Source organism: Hypomesus transpacificus, chromosome 19 (assembly GCF_021917145.1).
Source record: "Hypomesus transpacificus isolate Combined female chromosome 19, fHypTra1, whole genome shotgun sequence".
NCBI lineage: Eukaryota > Metazoa > Chordata > Actinopteri > Osmeriformes > Osmeridae > Hypomesus > Hypomesus transpacificus.
The window spans coordinates 1522351-1544523 of record NC_061078.1 but is presented as its reverse complement, the minus strand read 5'-3'; the positions used below and the strand labels follow the sequence as shown (position 1 = coordinate 1544523).

The 22173-nt window shown below is 42.7% G+C and overlaps 2 protein-coding genes across 2 annotated transcripts; one reads left to right on the top strand and one right to left on the bottom strand.

Annotated features, from left to right (window-relative positions):
• Window positions 1–1948: 1948 nt before the first annotated feature.
• Window positions 1949–12713, top strand: scg3 (secretogranin III). Its single transcript, XM_047042628.1, has 12 exons — window positions 1949–2447; window positions 2944–2996; window positions 3182–3224; window positions 3396–3620; window positions 5136–5278; window positions 5601–5750; window positions 5914–6193; window positions 6338–6454; window positions 7808–7891; window positions 8117–8227; window positions 9395–9484; window positions 11759–12713. The coding sequence occupies exons 1-12, from the start codon at window positions 2351–2353 to the stop codon at window positions 11875–11877; spliced, it is 1512 nt and encodes a 503-aa protein (XP_046898584.1). The 5' UTR covers window positions 1949–2350; the 3' UTR covers window positions 11878–12713.
• Window positions 12714–12827: 114 nt separating this feature from the next.
• Window positions 12828–19547, bottom strand: lysmd2 (LysM, putative peptidoglycan-binding, domain containing 2). The gene is made up of 3 exons (XM_047042674.1): window positions 16458–19547; window positions 15464–15810; window positions 12828–13492 (listed from the first exon to the last, which is right to left on the bottom strand). Exons 1-3 carry the CDS (start codon window positions 16701–16703, stop codon window positions 13441–13443), a joined length of 645 nt encoding a protein of 214 aa, XP_046898630.1. The 5' UTR covers window positions 16704–19547; the 3' UTR covers window positions 12828–13440.
• Between the last annotated feature and the right edge of the window lie 2626 nt (window positions 19548–22173).

Below are 22173 nucleotides of genomic sequence, written 5' to 3'. Positions count from 1 at the left end.
CTAGCAATTATGCTAATGTACGTGTTTACCGGAGGTACGATGTTTTCAGTTAAAAACAATAACTTTTCCCTATAAGAATGTTATGTACGCTAATTAATCAGTCGGAGAGTTGTTTAGCAACACACATAGCTCAGTGTCAATGGAACTTCAGTTAATCATTTTGGAGCGGCCTGCTGCTTTTCACCCAATCATTTTCCAGCAATCCTGCTTCAGCCAATCGCCTTTGGCGAGGCAGGTCTTCCTCCTTGGCTTGTTTTGTAAACCACTGTGTGGAGAAAAGCACGGAAGTTCATAGGCTATTCAAAAGATACAATTGGGGGCTTTTCCTAGTTTCCATACTGACTGGCCCGGTCTTGAACTGATGTGGCGATGTTAGGTCTTGGGAGAACTGACCCAGATTTAACCCGTTGTACAAAGGCTGTGAAGCAGCAACTTGACCGGATGCCCTTTAAAAGAGAAGTCTGTCTGGCCTTCATCCATGCAGCTGTCCTGGTTCCAGTAACGACAGTCATACTACGATCACTGTCTGAGATTCTCAACCAGAGTCTGGACAAAAGACAGACATGGGAAGTGAGGGAAAAGCTCATTGCTCATCCCGCAAAAAAAAACGTTATGGAAGGCGGTTTGTGCCCGCTTGCAAGTGTCTCAACGAACCAAGAAAGACTCGTTTATGAGCACTTTAAGATATTTCCGCAACATTCGGATGAGAATTGGGGGCGCTGTTTCTCATGTTGTCATTTTTTTTTTATGTTGCCTATTGCAGCTTTAAGATTGCTGAGGCAGGCAGGAAGCAGGAACCACAGCTCTCCTGCAAAGGATGGCACCATTCCCAGCCTGCACTGCAACAAAAATTAATCATCCACTTTCTGCCAAAATAATTTGTACTGTAGCCAGCATGATCAAAAAAAGAATGTACATCCAAGTAACAGAATTTGCAGTAGTCTTGTATGAAGAAACTGGCCCACATGCTAAACAGGTCGCTTTGTGCAAGCTGTCCCAACAGATAGCTTTTTAATTCAATGTTTGGTCTGTGGTGATTTACTCATGATGTGAACGGATAAAACAAAGGGGTTTGTTGTTGGCGTTTTTATCTTTGGAATTGAAGTGCCAACCACACCCTCCCTTAGAGCGTGGAATTATCACACACAGTGTTTACTTAGGAGAGTATTCAGTCCCCTTATTCTTTCCCATGCGTTTGTGTTTTAAATGTAATTAAAAATGGATAAAATCGTATTTTTTACATTGATATACACACAATGACAAACTAAAATGGTATTTGTTCCCTTTGTTATTACTCAGCAACTGATAAATCAATCAAATGTAAATGTAACCCACTTCTTTTCACAACGACAAGACAAAAGAAACAGCTTTAACTAATCATTGGTCGCCATTGTCATCTTAAACACAAGACTAGGGATTAATTGGGCCTTAAAACCTAAAAGATAATACTCTGATTGAAATTTGAAAATGGCTGACCTGTTGTCTGAAGATGGGGCCAGAAGAAAAGGGTTGCACGCACGCACACACGCACGCACACAGGCAACAAGTTCAGTGGTGTTTACAGTTGGCCATAAAGTGCATAATTAAATGAAAGTCTTCCCAAGAGCACAGCAGGTTTATTAAAACATTGGCTGTGCACTTGCGTTGCCATCAATAGTTAAACTAATAGGTGGGTCTATCCTGGACCTATATTAGTGGAACATGTAGAACAATAAGGTTTACCTATCCATAAAAAAGACTGAATGGGTTGCAAACCCATAAAACAGACTCATATATCCATCACTTGTTTGATATGGGTCGATGTGGTAGTCAGCCCCTTTGCCATCCGCTGAATTGAGGCTGTTGCTGTAGCGATCGAATATATTGTAGGCCGTCAACGATTCTGACGCAGATAATGTGTCTGACGCACAACATATGGGCGGTTTTTCGGTTCTTCCTCCTCCTCCATCGAAGATGGGTAAAAGAGGACACGTATTGTTGAGGGTAACACAGTCTGAAGACAAGTGAAGTTGCAACTCACACGAGGCTTAGGAACTGCGAGACGAAAAGCTTATCTCCTTTTAATTACAGAGAACGACCTGGTTTCAGAACCACGGGTCGTTAACAGCTTCAGAACAGAGCGGGGATTTGTCCAGCCCCTTCCGCTGGTACATCTGCCACGGCGGGTACAAACTGCTCAACGTCGGTGTCAGTTTCAGCACCAGTCGGAAGACCGGAGCTGTCCAAACATTCAGCAGTTAATTTTTTGTATCCCCGAGTACCTTCTTAACTAGCCGCCCAGAAATCCACAAGCAAGAGATAGCCTCTTAGAAACTGCAAACCCATTCTGGGGGATATTTTTTATTTCAGGATGGCGTCTAAAGGCACAGGGTTTTTCCTCCTTTTCCAGGTTCTTGCTCTGACTGTTTCCCAGTGTTCTGCTTTTCCTACACCTGCCGCGAAGGATGGTGAGTGCTAAAGTGGCCTTCCACTTCTTTGTTTTATTTACTGATTCCTTTGTTGTTGTTTAATATATCAGATAGTGATTTAGATGTGAATATGGTCAATAAAAGCCGTGTGTTTCGTAGTATAGTCTATTGTTAGTTAGAAGAAAACAGAGACATGGCTGAAGAATTATAAACCAAAGGTTTTTTAACTCTCATTCGTTTGCTTCGTTGCAAACGCTTGAAGGCCGATTGTGTTCTATTTTCGAGGCTGTTTAATCTTTGTTTGCTAATCCGATAATGCCGCTGGCGTGTTGGGTCGTGAGTTTGGATTGAAACTTCCCATGAATAAACAAATTAAATCGAAGCCAATGACTCTGCGGCCTGAATTTGTTTATCTATAATTTTTTTCAGATTCATAAAATGTGTCAGTTATTTTGAGCTACGGATTATCCTGATCGGTAGGCTAAGTAGGCCTGCTGTGTGATGCTTAATCGAAGTTGTTTTCTTTTTGTTGTAGATAAAGCAGTGTACAACCGTCAGTTGACGGAGGAGAGACCGCTCCAAGACCAGGTAAACTAAAATCAAATATCCTGGCGACACATCTTAAAGAGGAATGAGTTTCTAACCCCATGCATACCGTACAAAAAACTTGCCCAACACAAAACAAAAACAATTTAGAGTAAATTAATAAATACGTTGTAGCTGTAATATTATATATTTTCTTACACGTGTGTGAAACATTTGTACTTTTCCAGATTGCAGAGGCAGACAGCGTGAAGGCAGCAGTTCTGTCTGTTGGTAAGAGGGAGCTCAATGTCCATGTTCCGTTTGGCTGTTGAGAGTGTTAAATCCTAAGATGTTTACCATAACTAATTTCAGGCTAACCCTTCATCTTTCCATCATATCAGTCTTTATCACTCCTCCTTTGAACAATACAAAAATGTAAGTTCATGTTATTTGGCATCTCAGATACTAAAGCCCAAGCTGAAACTAAGGAGACCAAGGCAGAGCCGGAGAACGATGACTTCACCCTGCTCAAGTCCCTGGCTGAAGGTCAAAAGTCAAAGGAAACCAATGAGACGCCAGTCAGCGAGAGCCATGGGAAAGAGCAGCTCATCACAGACGAATTGGATTCCACTAAGAACCGTCGCCTGGCTGATGACTATGACTCAACAAAGGCAAGAATGGACTATGGTAAGTACCAACATGGACAGACGGGTTACCATGCACCCAGGACCCAGTTACTCAGTGTGGTAGACCCCTCTGATGAACTCACTCCTGGATGGGCCTTTTGGGACTGTGTTTGACCTTTAATCGTCAGGGAGTTCAGCTGTCAAGCTCTGCTCTTGCCAGGTCAGCTGGCAGACATTTTGTATGAAGGACGAAAGAGAGAGATAGAGGAAGAGTGAGGGAGCTAGGGAGAGGATTATCTTCCCTCCTGCTGTCGACCGAGGCAGTGCAGAGGTTACAGCTGTAAACAGCCTCTGCACCAGCTGTACATCAGCTTCCACCTCTCCTGGAAAATATAAAATGCAAACAACTTCATCCCCACTCATCCCAAGTACCTGAATTTTGCGACTGTTTCTGTGCATCTCTTTATAGACTTTTGTGAGGTTATATTAGACCTGCGTAGGATCTGATTAGCGCGGCCATGTTGTGCTGAGCTGGCAGGGTGTGTGCAGCACGGGTATCCTGTATCATCAGCTTAGGGCTGAGATTTCTCTCTCTCTCCACTAGAGATACACTGCTAGAGGTCTTCAGTTTCCATCTTTGATATTCAGACCCTCTCTTCCTCCATCTCTGTATCTCTCCCTCTCTCTTGGGCTGGGACTCAAGACAGCATCCTGGTTTGTAGTGCAACTCCTCTGAGTACAGACCACTGGTCAAACGGTCTAGCCTTTCTGTTATGATGCTAATGTAGATATATTTGGCCTTGGCCATCAGTACACTGCAGTGTTTCCCCCTCTTGAGGACTTGTCAAGGCTGTACATGCTGGTTGTTCACCTCTTTCATGCTAGTAGCTCAGACACTGAAAACACCTCATCGGTTAATATACTCGCAGGGAATTTTTATTTGATTTCGACTTCCATTTGAAGCCACATATTTATATGTAACCTGGATCAAGTCCGCATTGTATGTGGTGCATAATTGGAGCTTTTCCTAACTAAGCTGTTGGAATCAGCGGTGATCTGTGTTGTTGATGCTGCAGATAATTGGTAGTTTGGAGTATTGAACATCCTGGTGATTTACCACACGGGCTAGGAGACAGCGTTAGGCATGTTGTGTTAGGGTTATGCTGCTATCCAAAACACCGGATGTAGAGAACCCAAGCTGATTACATGTCCATTAGAGACAAAAAGAGGGAGGAGAGGTGACTCATAAGGAATTACTGATGTGCGCTACACCGCACTGATGTGTGCTACACTACACAAGTGGGTGAACACATCTGGACAGCAGAAAACAACCCTATCCCTTTGGTCGTCCAGTATGAAAAGACATTTAACCAAGAAGTGAAAAAAAACAAAAAACAAGGGGCAGTTGAGGGGCAGTTCTATGGGCGTATGTGAAGCCCTCTGTGACATGCTTGCGTGAAAAAAGGGCTAAATTTTGATTTGAAACTAATGCAGACATAGAAGCAAAATACATATATTTTTTAGAGTGTGAAATGTTAATAGTGAAAGGCTTACAGAGACAACTTGTACTTCTCAGACGACCCAGAGAGTTTCCGCCAGGTGGACGGCACTCCACTGACAGCTGAGGACATCGTCCAGAAGATCGCTAACAAGATCTACGAGGAGGATGACAGAGGAGTGTTTGACAGGATCGTCTCCAAGCTGTTGAAACTGGGACTGGTAGGTCCTGCTGCCTGCTGTCTGCCTCCTCCATAGTAGCTGACACCTGTCCATGACTGGTCTTCACTGGTTTTCATCGATGGAATATATATTTTTCTCCCTCTGTTTCTCTCTCTCTCTCTCTCTCTCTCTCTCTCTCTCTCTCTCTCTGTCTCTCTCTGTCTCTCTCTGTCTCTCTCTGTCTCTCTCTCTCTCTCCTCTCTCTCTCTCTCTCTCTCTCTCTCTCTCTCTGTCTCTCTCTCTCTCTCTCTCTGTCTCTCTCTGTCTCTGTCTCTCTCTCTCTCTCTCTCTCTCTGTCTCTCTCTGTCTCTTTCTCTCGTAGATCACTGAGAGCCAGGCAGATACTCTGGAGTACGAAGTGGCTGAGGCCTTGCAGGAACTCATCACTAAGAATGCCAAGAACAACGAGATTGAAGACTCTGAAATGGACTATCCCAAAACCAGGGAAGACCTGAGCCAAGACACAAACATGGTATGACCCAATCTCTCTCACTTCTATCCCATCTCATTGAACTACATGCTGGATACAAATCCGAGTCGATGGAGTAATGGAGTTTTTTTCTCTGAAAGTCTGACGATGAGGACGATGATGATGATCATGGTGATGATGATGATTCTTTCTCCTTTCTGTCCAGGACGAGTCAAACAGCCCCCGGGATGGAAACAACGAGGAAGATGATGTCGATGAAGAGCAGGGTGCCATCGATGACGAGGTGGACCGAGATGCGGACGGAGAGGGGGATGATGTGGTGGATGAGGGCTGGGACAAAGAAGCGGAGGAAGGGAACGAGAGAGAGAGGGAGGACAGAAACGAAGGCGAGGGGGAGGAGGGGAACGAGCTAAACCCAGAGGACGGTCTCCAGGACCTGCAATATTTCCCCAATTTCTACCGTTTGCTCAAGAGCCTCGACTCAGGTAACGAAACAAACACATGCACAGACACAAGCTTTCACACAGCAATATAAATGATCGAACACCAAAGTACTTATCATGATGATTAGGAAATAGGAAAGGCCATCACCGTATATTGACTTATTGATTGAGTGTTCGGTGTTCCAGAACAAGATGCCCACGAGAGGAAGACTCTGATCACCATCATGAAGACTCTGATTGACTTTGTGAAAATGATGGTGAAATACGGCACAATTACACCTGAGGAAGGGGTCTCCTATCTGGGTAAGATTATAGTCCACGCATAGCGGTTTACATCCTGGATAACTAGATTACAAGCGTGCAGATTAGCAATGCAGTTACATCTGTAGAAGTGTTGTTGGATAGCACCAACATTGTAATTCCGTCTAAAAGGTGAATGTGTGTGTGTGTGCATGCACACTGGCGTGTGTTTGTGTGTGTTCCTTATCTACTGAAGCAGTGAAGTGTAAAGCCTCTTTCTATGCCGGTTAGCGTCATGGAAACGCTAGCCTCCCCATCTCAAACCCACGCAGCCTAAACGACTAGCACCCACAGGCACACACTGGACCCACACACACACACACACACACACACACACACACACACACACACACACACACACACACAGACACACACACACACACTGCACCCACACACACACCACCATCCTGGGAGAGGCCCCAGCAGAGGCAGATGACTTCTATAGAGTGCACCGTAATTGGACATATTCCAATGTGAATTTCAATAACTAAACAAACCTTTTTTTGGATATATCAAAACTGTAATTCTGATGTTAATTTGGCCTGATAAAAAGGTGTGTGTGTGTCATGATATGGTGACAGACACACACGCTTTCCTATGTGGGTTTTAAACACATCCAATCAAAACCCTTCGTATTACTTCCCAACAGCTGTTCAGTATCTCTGCTTTGGTCAGAAGAACCACCTGATTTATTTCCTCAGCTCACTTATCCACAAAGGCATCGGCGGTCATAAAAGCAGAACAAAGATTGCACAACACGCAGATAATGGAAACATACCCTCTGTTACGCAGATGAGGGGTTTCCTTGGCAACCCTCCGACATCATGTTTAGGTCCTGCGGATGGAGTTACTCGTTGCGTAGCGACAGGTCATTGTCCCTTTGGCTGCTTGTGGTCCCAGATGAGTCATCTGCATCACACACCTGTCACTCCCGTGTCATTCAGAGGCAGTACGCCTGGGGAAGATAAAGCCCTGGAGAGAGGGAGGTGTGGGTTGTGTGAAAGAGACATAATTGCGGGGTGGAATACGATTAAGAAGAACGACTGAGAAGTGGAGGATAAAGGGTGGAGTGGGAAAAGAAAAGAAGGTAGAATCGTGTCGTCTACTGGGTCTGAAAGAGAGAGGGAGGGACAGCATAAGACAGTTCAGGAAAAGGTGAATCACCGAAGGAGAGAGAGAGATGCAGCTTTTGAAACGTTTGTGATTCACTCCTACTTGGAGAGGGGGATTCCACTTCTGCACAACAACACTGGCCTTGGACGTTCTCGTAGTCACAATCTCCTGTAGAAGATGAAACCCTGTCTAGAGTCTGTCTAAACTAGGCTGCCTGTCTCCTCCCGTCCCCGTCCCCTGCAGAGAACCTAGATGCCATGATTGCCCTGCAGACCAAGAACAAGCTGGGCAAGTCCCTGGGCACCCCAGACGTCAGTCCACCTGCAGGTAGGTGTCCTGGGCAGGAACTCACAGCCTAGTGCCCTGCTGGCAACAGCCGGAAGGAGCAGCTCCCAATCGTGAAAACGATGAGCTGCACTGTAAAGCCAAAGTCCAAGAGATTTTTTCGTCATTAGATATTTGTTATTTGTTAGGTAGATGGTTAGTTGTTTTTAAAGCTCGGACTTGGCCTGGTGGTCTGAGACTGAGTCCATGTTGCATTCCTGTGCTCAGGGAAGACCCCAGACGACGACGACAACACCAAGGAGGCTGCCGCCAAGATGCAGAAAGAGTACGAGACCCTGAAGGACTCCACCAAGAAGGAGCAGCCCCCGACCGAAGCCCGTGAGTAACTGTTCATCAACGTTTTCATTCTCTCGCTTTTACCTACATAAAGAATGATCTAGAAGAGTCATTAGGCACATAGCAATATAACTAAGTGCCGAGAGTAGGCTGACTGCAGCAGTCCTTTAGGATTTGAATGATTGCCAAACAAGGATGTAGGATAGTATAAGAAATGTAATTGAATCTGAAATATTTGAAGAATATTTTTCTTATTTGACTGCTGGTGCCCCTTAAATACAATAGCAGAGAAAATCCCTTTGAAAGATTTTGAACTTTTCATAAACTTCCCACAAGCAACGGGGTGGGAACAACAGTTGGTTAACTCCACCCGCATCAGCGTTGCAACTTTGCTAGCTCTAGCTAGCTTACAATTTAAAGTAGTGATGGGAAGTTCGGATCATCTTATTGACTTGGTTCTTTGAAAAAGGTAAAATAGTAGCCTACTACAAAAAAAAACGTGTCTCAGGGCGATTTGAAGATTGCAGACATGCGGACCGTTTTAACAGTAGGCCTTTGTGTCACATTTGAATTTCCATTCAGGGATAAACAGTTATATCTTACAAAGACACATTCAAATTCAAGCTTGTCAAACCATACATGCGCAGTGCGCACGTCATCTGTTGCCATCAGTGAGTTGCCATTGTTGAATGTAACCTTATTTGCCTATAGCCGATTGTGGCAGTCTAAATATCGGCCGATACCGATGTTTGGCCGATATATCGGTGCATCCCTAGCACATACAAGAAACTAAGAATAAACTAAGAATAAACTAAGAATAAACTAAGAATAAACTAAGAATAAACTAAGAATAAACTAAGAATAAACTAAGAATAAACTAAGAATAAACTAAGAATAGGGTTAGAATAGGTCCCATCTGCTACTTTCCTTAGTCTACCGCTTGATTCATTTATGTAAACAAGACAATGCACCTTTGCATTATAAGACAGTATGCCTATTTTTCCAAAAACATATTTTCTCTTTAAATAGAACAAAGCAAATGCTCTATTTTGGTTCAGCTTGTACCTGCAGGCATCAAAACAGGAAGACATTGTGGTCACAGAGGGAGAAAGTTCATCAGTAATAAAATCCACTCAGGCTGATCAGCATGTCTTCTCCTTCCCCTGTCTCCCCCCTCTTACCCTCCCTCACAACTGCTGTGATTGGCAGATCACCCTGGCCAGTCTGAGACCTACTTGGAGGCTATCAGGAAGAACATTGAATGGCTGAAAAAACACAACAAAGATGAAGGCAAAAATGGTAAGAGTTTTTAAAAGAAAGAAAGACAAGGAGAGAGAAAAAAGAACGAGAGATACACAGACAAACTGTGAAAGCAAGATAGAGAAAGTAAAGAGAATAAAGAAGCTGTTACAAACTAAGCCTGTGTGGTGGTTAGAGAATCTGGCCCACAGTGGCTTAGATGGAGTAAACCAGGAGATTCCAAACACACTCGACTCTTTGAGCTAAATTTTTTGGGAAAGCTTCACATATCTTTCCGAGATATCCAACTAGGTATATCAGCTGATCATTTTAGGGTTGTGGTGCTCTCACACACTCACATACACATTCTGACTTCCGTTTTCCTGTGCCTACTGTGGTCTAAATCTGAGCTAAATCTGTGGTGACACGCTGTAGAATAGTTCAATTCAGGTCTCTTCTGAATGTCTGGATTGAAATTAAAATAAGTGAGGAGAAAGAGAAGCTGTTGCTTACTCCCAGACTCCATAAATATGAACGATTTCTAATTACTCCGATACACCTTATTTGTTTTCGAAACCAAAGCAAATTAATTTATTTCCACCTGCTTCCATGATGAGCCTTGTATCTGTACAGTAATGGTTGTTCTACTTCCTGTTGAAGGAAGTGAGAGTGTTAGTGATGTTCTTGTTTACTGGCTGGCAGTGTTTATGAATGAGGAGTAATGTGTTAACCCAGATGCTCTTCTATCACAACTACAGAGAGGTGTCACAGTTCAGTTTTATATCCCTTTGCTGAAAGGGAAGTGCCTTTTTTTCTCTCAAATTTTGCACTCAAAATTGGAGACGTAAACGTTTTTTACGTCGGGCTTGATCAAGGATTGTTTCAGCCCTAGCCCACTGCATCACCCCAGCTCACCATAGCAACAGTATGGGTTCTGTTGTATTCCACATAGCTTTTACTACTGTGACTTGGAATCATGGACAGCTGGTGGATGACAAAAGCATTTTAGACATGACTGTTGTGGCTGTCATGGGAACCAAGTGGACAACAGGTCATTATCAAGTCTTTACTCTAGCAAGTTGTTTCCACTTTCCCTTCATGTGTGGATGTCCATACGTGTATCCATGTGTGTGTGTGTGTATCGATGACTCAACGAGAAAAGGGTTTGTTGCTGGACTCACCAGGTCAGTAACAGACGGTGATATCACTAGGCAGCACCCTTATGTTTGTGTTTCTAGGTGCGTGTGTGTGTGCATGTGTGTGTGCGTGTGTGTGTGTGTGCATGTGTGTGTGCGTGTGTGCTCATCCATATGCTGGCAGAAGGAACATATGGGGTTGCTTGCCTGTATTTGGCTCACTAGCAAAGCCAAGCACAGTGGCAATAATGATACCTACGACCAAATTCCACTTTGGTGTCAATAAACCTTCATCTCATTTGTGTTAAGTTTACAAGGAGACATTGCATCCACAACATGAACATAGGCTGCAGATGAAGAGGTTGCAGTTTCAAATCTCCCCTGTTCTATGCGTCACTTTGGATGACAGTGTCTCCTAATTGAATACATTTCGTTATTATAAAATATGATGTGGTTCAAAACATCTACTAATGATGTTCCATTAAAATGCTGCTGCTGGCCACCACCTGTTTCCTCCTCCTCTCCCCCCGTCTCTTCCCCTCCTGTGGAGCGGAGGGCTCTAGAAAGGAATCTCTGGAGAGATAATTAGACTCATTTGTATTTGTAATAGATTATGGATCGTTCCAACGCTTACATAATGCTGCTTCCTGCTGCTTTCTTGCCAAATATGGGTCTCTAACAGCGGCCATTTTATAAAGCCAGCCATAGTCAGAGCACTGGGGACAAACTAGTGAAAAGTTACGGAATAACTACAATACTATACAACTAAAATAAATGTTTGTCGGATCTGAGGATGTGGCTCAATTCTAAGAAATCTACCTGAGGCGTAAAGGTCACCTGATTTTCCGTAACAGGAAGTAAGACTATTTAGTCTGTGGGTGATTTGACTGGACGGTGTGCCAAGGAGTCAAACACTCTAATTCCGACCCTAATCTCCCTGCTACTGCCATTCCAGATTATTCTGTGTACTCTTGTCAGTGTTGCGTGTGACGTGTGTGGGCCTTGTCATGATATATTAGAATTATGACATAGTAGACTATGGCTATCCCAATCTCTCTATGATCACAATCACTGAATCTGACGACTCTGTGCATTACTTGATAAAGAAATGATCCTAACACTGACCATCAACCCTGTATTTTGAGAATACAAATTTCTCAATTCTTGTCAAATTCCAATGTTGTGTTTGCCTTCCCAGATTATGACCTGTCTAAACTGAGAGACTTCATGGACCAGCAGGTGGACTCGTACATCGACAAGGGCATCATGGAGAAGGACGAAGGGGAGACCATCAAGAGGATCTACGGCAGCCTTTAAGCTATCACGGACTGACAGCAAACCCCTGACAACCTCCAACTGCGGCAACAATCTAAACTTGAGATCTGCATATAAGAAGCTGGTATTTTTATGCTCATCTCCTGTTGACTTCTGTGCATGATTTACATGTGGACTGATCTCAAATTTAGATTTGACTCAATGAAGATAAACTGTATGCTCTGTATGTATTCAAAAGAAACTATTTAGGCAAAACCACTATATCTGAACTTTCCCCCCATATATGAAAAACTGGAATGTAATCATCTTTATTAATAATTGTACTTGAAGTATTTGATTAAATGAGTTTTAACATACAGAATAAGAACTACATGGATTCCACCAGTGACTAGATGAAAATCTTGATGGTGGCAAGTGTAACTCAACAAATAATTTTAGTAAAATTTTAGAAGGAAACAGAATTGACTCTTAAGAGTATATTTATCATACAGTTTTCCACAATTGCTATGTTTTTGCAAAAAAATATTGCAACAACACATTTAAATGTATTCATTCTATGTAATCTGTCCTAGTTATCAGTATGTTTTTTCCAGTGTATGTGTAAAATCAATTGTATTAAGGCTTTTGACTTTAAACCAAAAACACTTTAGTTCTGTTTCCTGCTAGTGGCATACCTTGTATACCCTCCTGTTTGTTCGTGCTCTGGAATCATTAATTTAGAAATTTCTAGCAGGCGCAAATCAATGTATTTTCCCTCTGCATGTGTCCGTATATTATAACATGTCCACTGTTCTAGAGACACAAAAATGAAGTATTTTTGAATGTAAATATGTGATTTTTTCCAAAATGTAAAAGCAAATAAAAAAGGCCTTTCTTTATGTGTGCAGTACGTCTTGTTGAGGAGACATTTTAGCCGTGTCCTGCCAACCATCAGCATCACCTCCCTGAGTACAGCGAACCACCGATCATAGAGAACACATGAAAACAAAACATGTTTTAGCATCTATTTATTCTTCCTCAAAAATCAACAGAACAAAAGCACATTAAAAACAGCCTTGGTTTACAGTTTTCCACACACAAAAATAACATTACATTCACACTTCAAAAAGAGGCATCCCTTCTGCTCCCAAATAAAATCTGCTAGTCTGTAAACAGAGTAACAGAATATATATATATATATTGCAGAATAAAAAGGCTCAACTCCATCCACAGCTTCTCACCGGAAGTAAACACAGAAGGAGTAGTGGATATGTTTCTGATTCTATTCTAGGGAAGGATTTACATAATCGGAAAGGTAACAGCTAGTTTATCTTGCTAATCCTCCTTACATTGGTTGGTGCAGTGTGTGTCTGGTTAAACGCATTAATCACAGCAGAGGTGTTCTGTTCAGCCGCCTCAGAAGCATGTTACGGGTGAATGGGTACATGTTGTCCAAACGACCCTCTTACTGTATGCTAGCAGTACAAAACCATAGTAACAATAGTCCATAACTATAACAGAAAAGGCAAAAGATGACACCCCATCAGTTCGATTGGTTTGGTAAAAGCAGTGTGTGTGTGTGTGTGTGTGTCAGGACGTTAGATAAACAGATAAGGACTCATTCGTTTAGATCTCCTGGTATGCTGAGACCGGGGCTGTGTACTCTTCATCACTGTCCCTGGAAAAAACAAAACACAACAGTTTACACATTTGAAATTCTAGACGGAAACATTGATTAAATCAGCATCCACACACCCATCCACACCCCTGCTGGTTAATTGCATATGGAATATGTGCCACCGTAGAACCTAGATAGCCCCGTGTGAATAATGAATGAGGCCCAGGCAGGTAACAGTAGTACACAGTGTTCCGGTCTCTTCTGGTCTCAGCTGACTGACTGATCTGTTCCGGAGACAAATTTCAACAACCTGGCCTCCTCTCTTGTCTGTTCTTTCATGTCTCCCTCTTCAACAGAAATTCTGCTTGCTTGAAATGACACAGCCATGGAGAGAGGGAGCTGTTTGAGGGGCAGCACAGGTGAATGAGCTCTGCAGCGTGATCCATCAACTCGCTAGCCTATTAATAGACCTGACCAAAATGAAAAGAAAGAAAGAAGGAGAGAGAACGGGAAGAAGGAAATGGAGGAGAAGAGGAACTGAGAGACAGATCCCGTCAATCAAAGCTTTGTTGTTGAAGAAGAGAACGGAACCAGAGTTAATGGGGGGAGGGATGTCAGTGCGGTAAGACTGGGAAGAGGAGAGGGATGAGAAGCTGCGGATCGAGCCCTGTTCCCCTGGCTCAGTGTGCTGGCTGGGCTGCTCCACAGGACTGGAGCCCAGGAATCATCCCCCAAACCTCTCCATCTCAGGGGACACACATCCATCCCTGTCAGACTTGTTTCATCTCTACCTTTTGAAAAGGCTACGTGTGCCGGCTGTTGATATTTCCCCTTATCTCTCTGAAGTCTATCTGGAGGCTGGAAAGAGAGTTTGTGTTTGCCCTGGCCTCTTACTGGAAACAGTGGAGTGTGCCGTTGTTTGAGCAAACACACCTTATTTCAGTGTGGTTTGACTCTGAGCCATGGGTACACACTGTAGGGCTGCTGTGGAGATGTTTGGTAAACACAGACGGCAGCTGCTGTCCTGTGATGCCATACCAATTAATCAAAAACTTATCTGGGGCAAAAGAGAATGCTTGTCTTGGAATAACAAGAGCAGCTCTGAGCATGGGCACCACAATGTATTGACTATAATTATGTGACATGGTGATTATGGAGACCATAACCTTAGAGTGTAATATCATTTTTTTATAAGATCTAATAGATACTGCGCCTAAGAAGCGAAACAGGTCAACGTGACCCGCTCTACATACTAAAGAAACAGTTAGAAATTCTAATCCAGGAAACTTCGTCTCAAGCCACACAGAAAAGTCACCAGGCTTGTGACAATTCAGCAGTGGGTCAGTGTGTCTTGGCTAAAACACACAGGCTGTGTCTTTAACCTCTACTCAGAGCGGACTGCTGTGAGAACGTCTGAGGGAAGGGGGACAGACAGGGAGTCTGTCAGCGCTGTGACTCAGCACTGACTGACCAGCTTGCTACTGATTGGGCACTGGGAGCCTTTGAGGCTCTACCAAGAAGGCAAGTGCTGGATCAGGAAGTGGACTTCCTAGCATCTTAGACCTATACCTAGAATATTCCACATTGGAATGTGCCCACTAGGCAGGGAGACGTGCTGAGGCATGGCTCTGATCACATTTGTTTTGTGTACGCACACATTCATTGGTTTTTCTACACACATACACACACCCACATGGCATGCAATTCACAGCACTCAGAAATGTGGCTGCTAGACTGCATGACTCTGCATAATAGGGTATTACCCACTTAGATAATGAGAGAGGAACATTGGCAAAAGAAATGTGCATCCTTTGCAACAGGTCAAAAAGTGTATGGAAGGAATGATTCACTCTCTCTCACACACACACGTTATGAACATGATTGGATTCAGGGTTTTTTTTTTTTATGGAAAAAGACTCACAGACTCGTCTACCATGTTTTCCCCTCCTTGACTGAGTGTGACTGGCTATCATTGTGCTAAACCCATCCTTTAGCTAGTGTGATTGGCTAACATCAAGCTGAATCTCTCACCTCACTTCCTCCTCTTTGAGTCTCCGCGCTGCCTGCTTTGACTGTTTGATTTGCAAGTCCAGTCTGTGTAGGAAATCTTTGGCCGACAGTTCCTCGGGCTGAGACAGAGTTTTTTTTTTAGAGTTCTCTGGGGGTGGAGAGTCGGGTGGGGATGGAACCTCTATGTCTTGCATCGTACTGGAGGGGTCTTGGTCCAAAGAGTTAGGCCCCCCTTCTCCGTCGGGAGACTCCAAGGAAAGTCCGTTAAAAATGGAGGATTTCTCCGAGACAACTGGGATGTTGAGACTGTTCCTCAGGAAGATGCAGTCGTTACTGAAGAGCTTGTTGGCCCTCTTGATCTGCTCCATCTGTTGGAACGGCAGTAGGAAAACATGATAACACAACCTTCAGTCGGCGACATTATTAAAATGACAATACATGTTATGCCAGAGGCAGTTGTAGAAGGTAGTGGAGAGGTATGGACACTGTCAGGAGCAGTTGAGGAGAGTGTTTTTTATGAGCTGTGGTTAAAGCCAAGTACCCCACCCATGTCCTGTCATTATTACCAGAGAATGAGATGCCAACTGAATTAAGACTTCTATGCAGCTCCACTCTACAGTGACCACAACATCAGTTGTAGTAATAGTGTGGCTTATACAACGCTATATTCTTTCAAAGCTATGTTTTAGTGAAACAGCAAAGCAACTCTAAACCACTTCCTGATTCCACATTGAAGCTTTAATAGCACAAATTGTTTTTAAATTGAAACTTGGGCCTACTGTAGAGTAGGCTAAAGTCTCAGTAGACGATGAACACTCAACACTTGCCCTGACAGCAGGTCAGACTGCATGAAATCGCAGATATGACAGCGTTGCAAATAGGTGATCCCTTATCTGATGTTATGACGTATGCTTTAATTGCTTAATAAGCCATGGATGGACAGTTATCAAAATGCAAGTATGTTTTTCCACGAATACCAGATTAAGTATAGGTAACTTCATTTTGAAAATCTTACCGTTACACCGTATTTAAGAGCAATACCTTGCAAGGTATCACTGTCTGTAACCCGATGCTCTATGAATTTCTCCCCCAGAGAGGCCGTAACGCTGGCGGTGCTTCCATACGACCTGATCTTTGTCCGGGCCAGGCTCTGAGACAGCTCGCTCTCCGACTCGGAACCAGACCTGGACCGCGGGAATATAGGTTGGCCAAACCTTCCTCCTCCATCCCTCATCTGCAAAACAGGCGAGAACTCCGCCATCTTCTCTTCCAAATAGAGTCTGGCGCTCTGTTTAGATGCTCGACTGATAACTTTGATATCGCAAAAACCACGCTATCACTCATGCTGCAGGGAGATTCCCATGTCTAATTTGATGATACATGTCAGTTCTAGATATATGTCGCATTGTTTCAGCACACAACAAACCCTCAGTTCGCTATTTTGTCACAGACTGACTACCGCGGTTAGCCGACGCAGCAACGTAAAACGCAATGTAGCCTACGTATTTGAAGCAATGCAATTGGATACGCAGACCAGCGTGCTCCGTTGGCCCACCCAGGCTTGTTGTGACAGTAGCCCTGGGAGGAGAGCCTGCACTATTCTATTGAGTCAATATGAACAGTAGGATATTGTAATGCACACTCCTTGGGAGCGACCCTAAGAGTACTATAAATAGCCATAATGATTAAAAAATAAATAATCTAAAATATTATAGTCTAGTAATTTATGTAAATTTAAATAATAAATGTCGGCAAGCACGTGTCCATTAAGAACTTGCTTGTAAGAAGTGGTACGTGTTCCTGTCATGTTCATTCCACTCTTGTGGTGTGTGTGTTTACGGAATACCATCAGGCTACAGGGGACAGGGAGTATGGAGGGGGTGGAACTCATTCACATTGAGCCTAAACATTCTGCAGGCCCCCGTGACTCCATTGGCCGCTGCTTTCTACTTCTGGATTGTTTTTAAAACGTTTAGCTGATTACACAGAAACCTTGATCATTAATATTACTATTATCATGATCACAGTAAACCGAAGTCAGTTTTAAAGAATGTCAGATCAACTGTATATAGGCATGAGTTGGAACATTCTGCGCCATGCTATGACTGTTCCCGTAGATGTGTCCAGCAACTTGAGCAATTCGGCTGCTGTTACATCCTCATGTGATAACATGAACCTAACCCATATAACATAAGCCAATGTCCATTAAGAGGGTCATTAACATATCTGCTGTGTATTTATTTATATCGGTCCAATCAGAGATGAGGATGAGTCTCATTACATCAAGGAGGTGAACTGGGCTGTAGAACAAGCTCCATCTTAACGCCTCAAAAACTAAGGAAAGAGTTGTGGACTTGAGAAGGAGGCCTAACACCAAAGCCTTTGTAAATATATTTGACCAGCCCATAACCCTTACAGAGTCCTTTGAATTTCTGGGCTCTTACATCAGCCAAAATTTGAAAAGGGATATCAACACCTCCCACCTTATTAAAATAGCCCAACAAATACTGTATTTCCTCAGACAATTGAAAAGGTTTCATGTCAACAAACATCTTTTGGTGCTCTTCTATTAAGCCATCATAGAAAGTGTCATCACACATCAATATCTGTCTGGTGTGGAAGTTCTGACAGTCGCACAAAGATAAAACTGGAGAGAGTGGTCACCAAAGCCTCCTACATGATTGGTTATGACCTTTCATCAGTCCTCTCCTTGTATGCTGAGCGTAGCTTAAATTGTGCCAAGAACATAATCAGAGACTCCTCCCATCCAAGCCATTACTCTTTTGAACTTCTGCCTTCAGGAATACGCTACAGATCTATGCGAGTTGGAACGACGCACCTCAATAACAGCTTCTTCCCCTCTGCTATCAGACTCCTCAACTCCCAAAGCTGACCTGGACCGTATCTATTTTTATTTGTTTTCCTATCCCCATCTCCCCCCTCCTCACTGGACTGAGCTACATATGACAAAAGAATACCACCAACATTGTTGTGTGGCAATAAAGTTTGTATCTATCTATCTATTTGTGTATGGTGAACTGATAACAAAGGGAGTTATTGTTTAAAAGATGTCATCTGTACATTTCTAGAAGACAACACGGGGATGTACTGATGATGAGTCCGGTATGTTCTATTAGATTCATCTATCTGGGGGTAGAGAGAAGATTGCAGGTGACAAGTTCATCTGTTTTGTTTGAGACAGCTGGAGTGCTCACACAAGGTCAAGTGATGGGATTGGAATCATGTTCATGGAAGTGCAAGGTTGCTGTTCATTTGCTGGAGTCTAAAGGGTCAGATCTTGGAGCCTCATTAAACAGGATGAACAAAAAGACTAACAGGTGCTGTTTACAAAGACATACACACACTACACACACACACCGCGCGCACACACACACACACACACACACAAAACCTCTGAATGTATTCTCCATGGCCATGAGCAAATATTGAGTCCTGCAGAAAACAGGTTGTGTGGTTGAATAGTTTCATGATGAATTTATGATTTATTCATTTAATCAGGGTACACTCGCTTTGGGTAATGCTGTCCACAAGAACATTTACATACGGGGGGAAAAGATGTGGAGAGTGGAAGCGAAAGAGTGAAAGAGAGGGAGAGAGAGAGTGGAAGAGAGAAAGAGAGAAAGAGGGAGAATAGCTTTGGCCCATTAATAATACATTGTGTAAGAAGATGTTTATTATTATTTTATTATCAAGCAGACTGGCTCATGGTTTGCCTTCAGGACCATGGTTTAGTGTTTTGTTCAAATAATTTATCTGTTGATCATAAGGCCTGAACCCAGCTGTTTACCTTGGTGCCATACTAGGGAGAGAAAGAACATCAAGCCACAGGTGGAACGCTGGAAATAAAACGTGAGACAGACAGTAGACCTGAAAATAGTGTGACCGTAAGGTTATGTGTGTGTGTGTATGTGTGTGGGTGTGTGGCCATATAAAAAGATTGGATAGTGATAGGGTCCCATGGATCACCCTGTTCTTCTGTTTCCATCCACGGACTGTGGAGAATTTAAAATTACATTCTTAACCATATTACCACTGACCTCTTGTGGATGTTTATGAACCTGTGCTTCTGGAATCACAGGAGGGTGCTATTGAGCCACGTTTGAGACAGTCTACATGGGTCAACACCCCCCCCCCCCCCCCCTCCTCCCAACTTAGTTTTCTAACTTCACATCTGTAAAGATAATCCCTCGTTCAAGATTGTGATATATTTGTGTCAATTTATACTTTCTAAAAGTTGGATTATGCTTGAGGGCATGAGTTTTGCACTGAAAAACACATTCGTTAGACTTACTTTTATGTTAAGTTACACGATTGCATAGTTGTATTGCTCCGCTTTGCCATCACAACTCTCACAATGCAAAGACGTGTTCACTTTGTTTTTTTCCGAGTTCTGACACTATTCTATACTAGGCTCTGGCTAATACTCCGATTTAAACGCGTACCTTAGTGACCTCTCGTTTATGGAGGACCAAACCTGCCAAAATCCAGTGTTCTCCCATCCAGCGCTCCTTCAACTAGTGGTCTCCCATCCAGCGCTCGTTCGTCCAGTGGTCTGACATCCACCTCCAAGGCACTGGGCCTCCTTTTCAGCTCACATCAACCTCAGTAGCAATGCCAGACTGCAAGGGCCATAACCACAACACACACACACACATAAACAGACAGTAAGCTGTAATGATAATCACATGATGGACTGAATGTTACAATGGTCTCTAACTCATGATGGACTGAATGTTACAATGGTTTCTAACTCATAGTTTGCTTAGTAAACATTCACTTTATGAATAGATTAACCATGTTGTACTCTGTTCTTTGATGGTTCCTTGATACTGTATAATATAATCCAATTTCTTACCGTACTAACTACCAGACTTTGGTGCAAATAAGCGACCACCTTTATGAATTAATTATTAAATACAGCTTTCCTCTCACACAAACTTGTTTGTAGGCATTAGTTTCTCAATAAACATAAATAGTGCACTAAATTAGCAAGCTACACTTAACATTACATAAACAGGTCATCACTCACTTCGTAGCACATTGTTTTTGCTACGTTCTGGCTTCTACATTTCTAGCTAGCATCAAAAAATCTCGGCACTTTAAGATACTGAAATATTAAATGTACTAGATGCCAGAAAATGAGCCAAGAACTTACACATTCTTACCTTGGCACAGCTCCTTCATACAATGCAGTACAACTGTTCCACAACGACGATGCTGCTGTGTTTGAAACTCATGCTAGCTCGCTCTAGTTCTAACTATCCTACAGTGCAGTACCATGAACGTAAAGCCAATCAATTGATGCAACTCTTTCTTTTTATGACTCTGCATGCAGCTAAATGGTACAAATTGGTATCCAGAGCCTCAACGCAAAAAAGTAAAACATCTTGACTAGCACTTTTTTAGCAAGGTTAGCTGGCCAAAACTATCAAATCTCTGGCTATCTGTTGCGTGTGTGCAGTCTTTTGTTTACTAAGGTATTCATAGCAACCCCAGGCATGGAAAGTCCATCTTCGCACTCTGATACCAATCAACCAATGGGGTTAAGGTGACACCGTGACATACATTGATTGACAGCTTACCTCATTAGCTTAAGGACAAGGAAATACAGAAATAAATGTACACATAAATAAATAAATACAGAAATAAATGTACACAGAAATAAATAAATACAAAAATAAATAAATACAGAAATAAATGGCCATGTAAATAAATAAATACGTAATTAATATTTTTTCATACATTTATTTTTATATATTTACATTTTTTTATGTATAAGTACATTTATTTATACATTTATTTATTTATTCATTTATTTTTGATTTTGGCAGGTTTGGTCCTCCATACTCGTTCAGCTAACTGTGTTTTGGTTCAAACATAAACACAGTTATCCAAAAAGAAGTCATGTTCGTGCAGCCACATGTCTGGGTGATTACGTCATCCGTTGATATGGATTCAGGTTCACCTTGAATGTTATCTGCTCCGGTGGCGCAATCGGTTAGCGCGCGGTACATATTAAAAAACCTTACCACGGAGTTACACTATAGTAGGCTATTGTATTAAATCAAGTGTTGCACGTGAATCACCACAATTGTGAAAAAGCAGTAAGTATTGCCATTATGACAAATGTGTCTCATGTATATTGAAAACACTGATAGTGAACAGGTAGCTCCATTATTATATTAACTAGGCCTGATCAAGTCTTCCGTCTCAAATTATCAGATGTCAGTCATAATACATCTCTAAGCGTTTCGGCTGCATTCATTGCCTGGTGTTTTTGTGTGAAATCTGGTTCAACGAGTAGGTAGACTTTCTAAATAATCTAAGATCAGAGATTGTCTCATTCCTACTGGCAGTCGACCCAACAATGTTAGAAGGGTAATCTAGTCCACAGGAAACAGTTCAACTAAATTATTCTACTCGAATAAAGGTCCCAGAACATGACGATAAAGCCACTGATGACATCAATGGTGCTGTATGAGCTGGTCACCCTCTTACTGTTCAGGGAGTGGCAACGCATGAGTCATTCAGTTCCCCTCTGGCCGCAGTGAAGCGCAGCTCAGAAGCCGTAGGCAGCATTTGTAACACCAGCGCTCGCCTCTGCAGCTCTGGCACTGTAACAAGGAAGGAACATTACGTCATCTCCTAAACAGAAACTAGATATATTTGGTTAAATAAACACACAACACCTGCAGAATAATTCTAACCAT

Bases quoted from the DNA above. Each gene is read 5' to 3' on its own strand.
- scg3 (XM_047042628.1), top strand. From the start codon at position 2,351: ATGGCGTCTAAAGGCACAGGGTTTTTCCTCCTTTTCCAGGTTCTTGCT. The intron at 2,997-3,181 runs GTAAACTAAAAT...GTACTTTTCCAG, and splicing joins AGAGACCGCTCCAAGACCAG to ATTGCAGAGGCAGACAGCGT. The intron at 6,194-6,337 runs GTAACGAAACAA...TCGGTGTTCCAG, and splicing joins GCTCAAGAGCCTCGACTCAG to AACAAGATGCCCACGAGAGG.
- lysmd2 (XM_047042674.1), bottom strand. From the start codon at position 16,703: ATGGCGGAGTTCTCGCCTGTTTTGCAGATGAGGGATGGAGGAGGAAGG. The intron at 15,811-16,457 runs GTAAGATTTTCA...CCGTTCCAACAG, and splicing joins CTCTTAAATACGGTGTAACG to ATGGAGCAGATCAAGAGGGC. The intron at 13,493-15,463 runs GTGAGAGATTCA...TGTTTTTTCCAG, and splicing joins CTCAAAGAGGAGGAAGTGAG to GGACAGTGATGAAGAGTACA.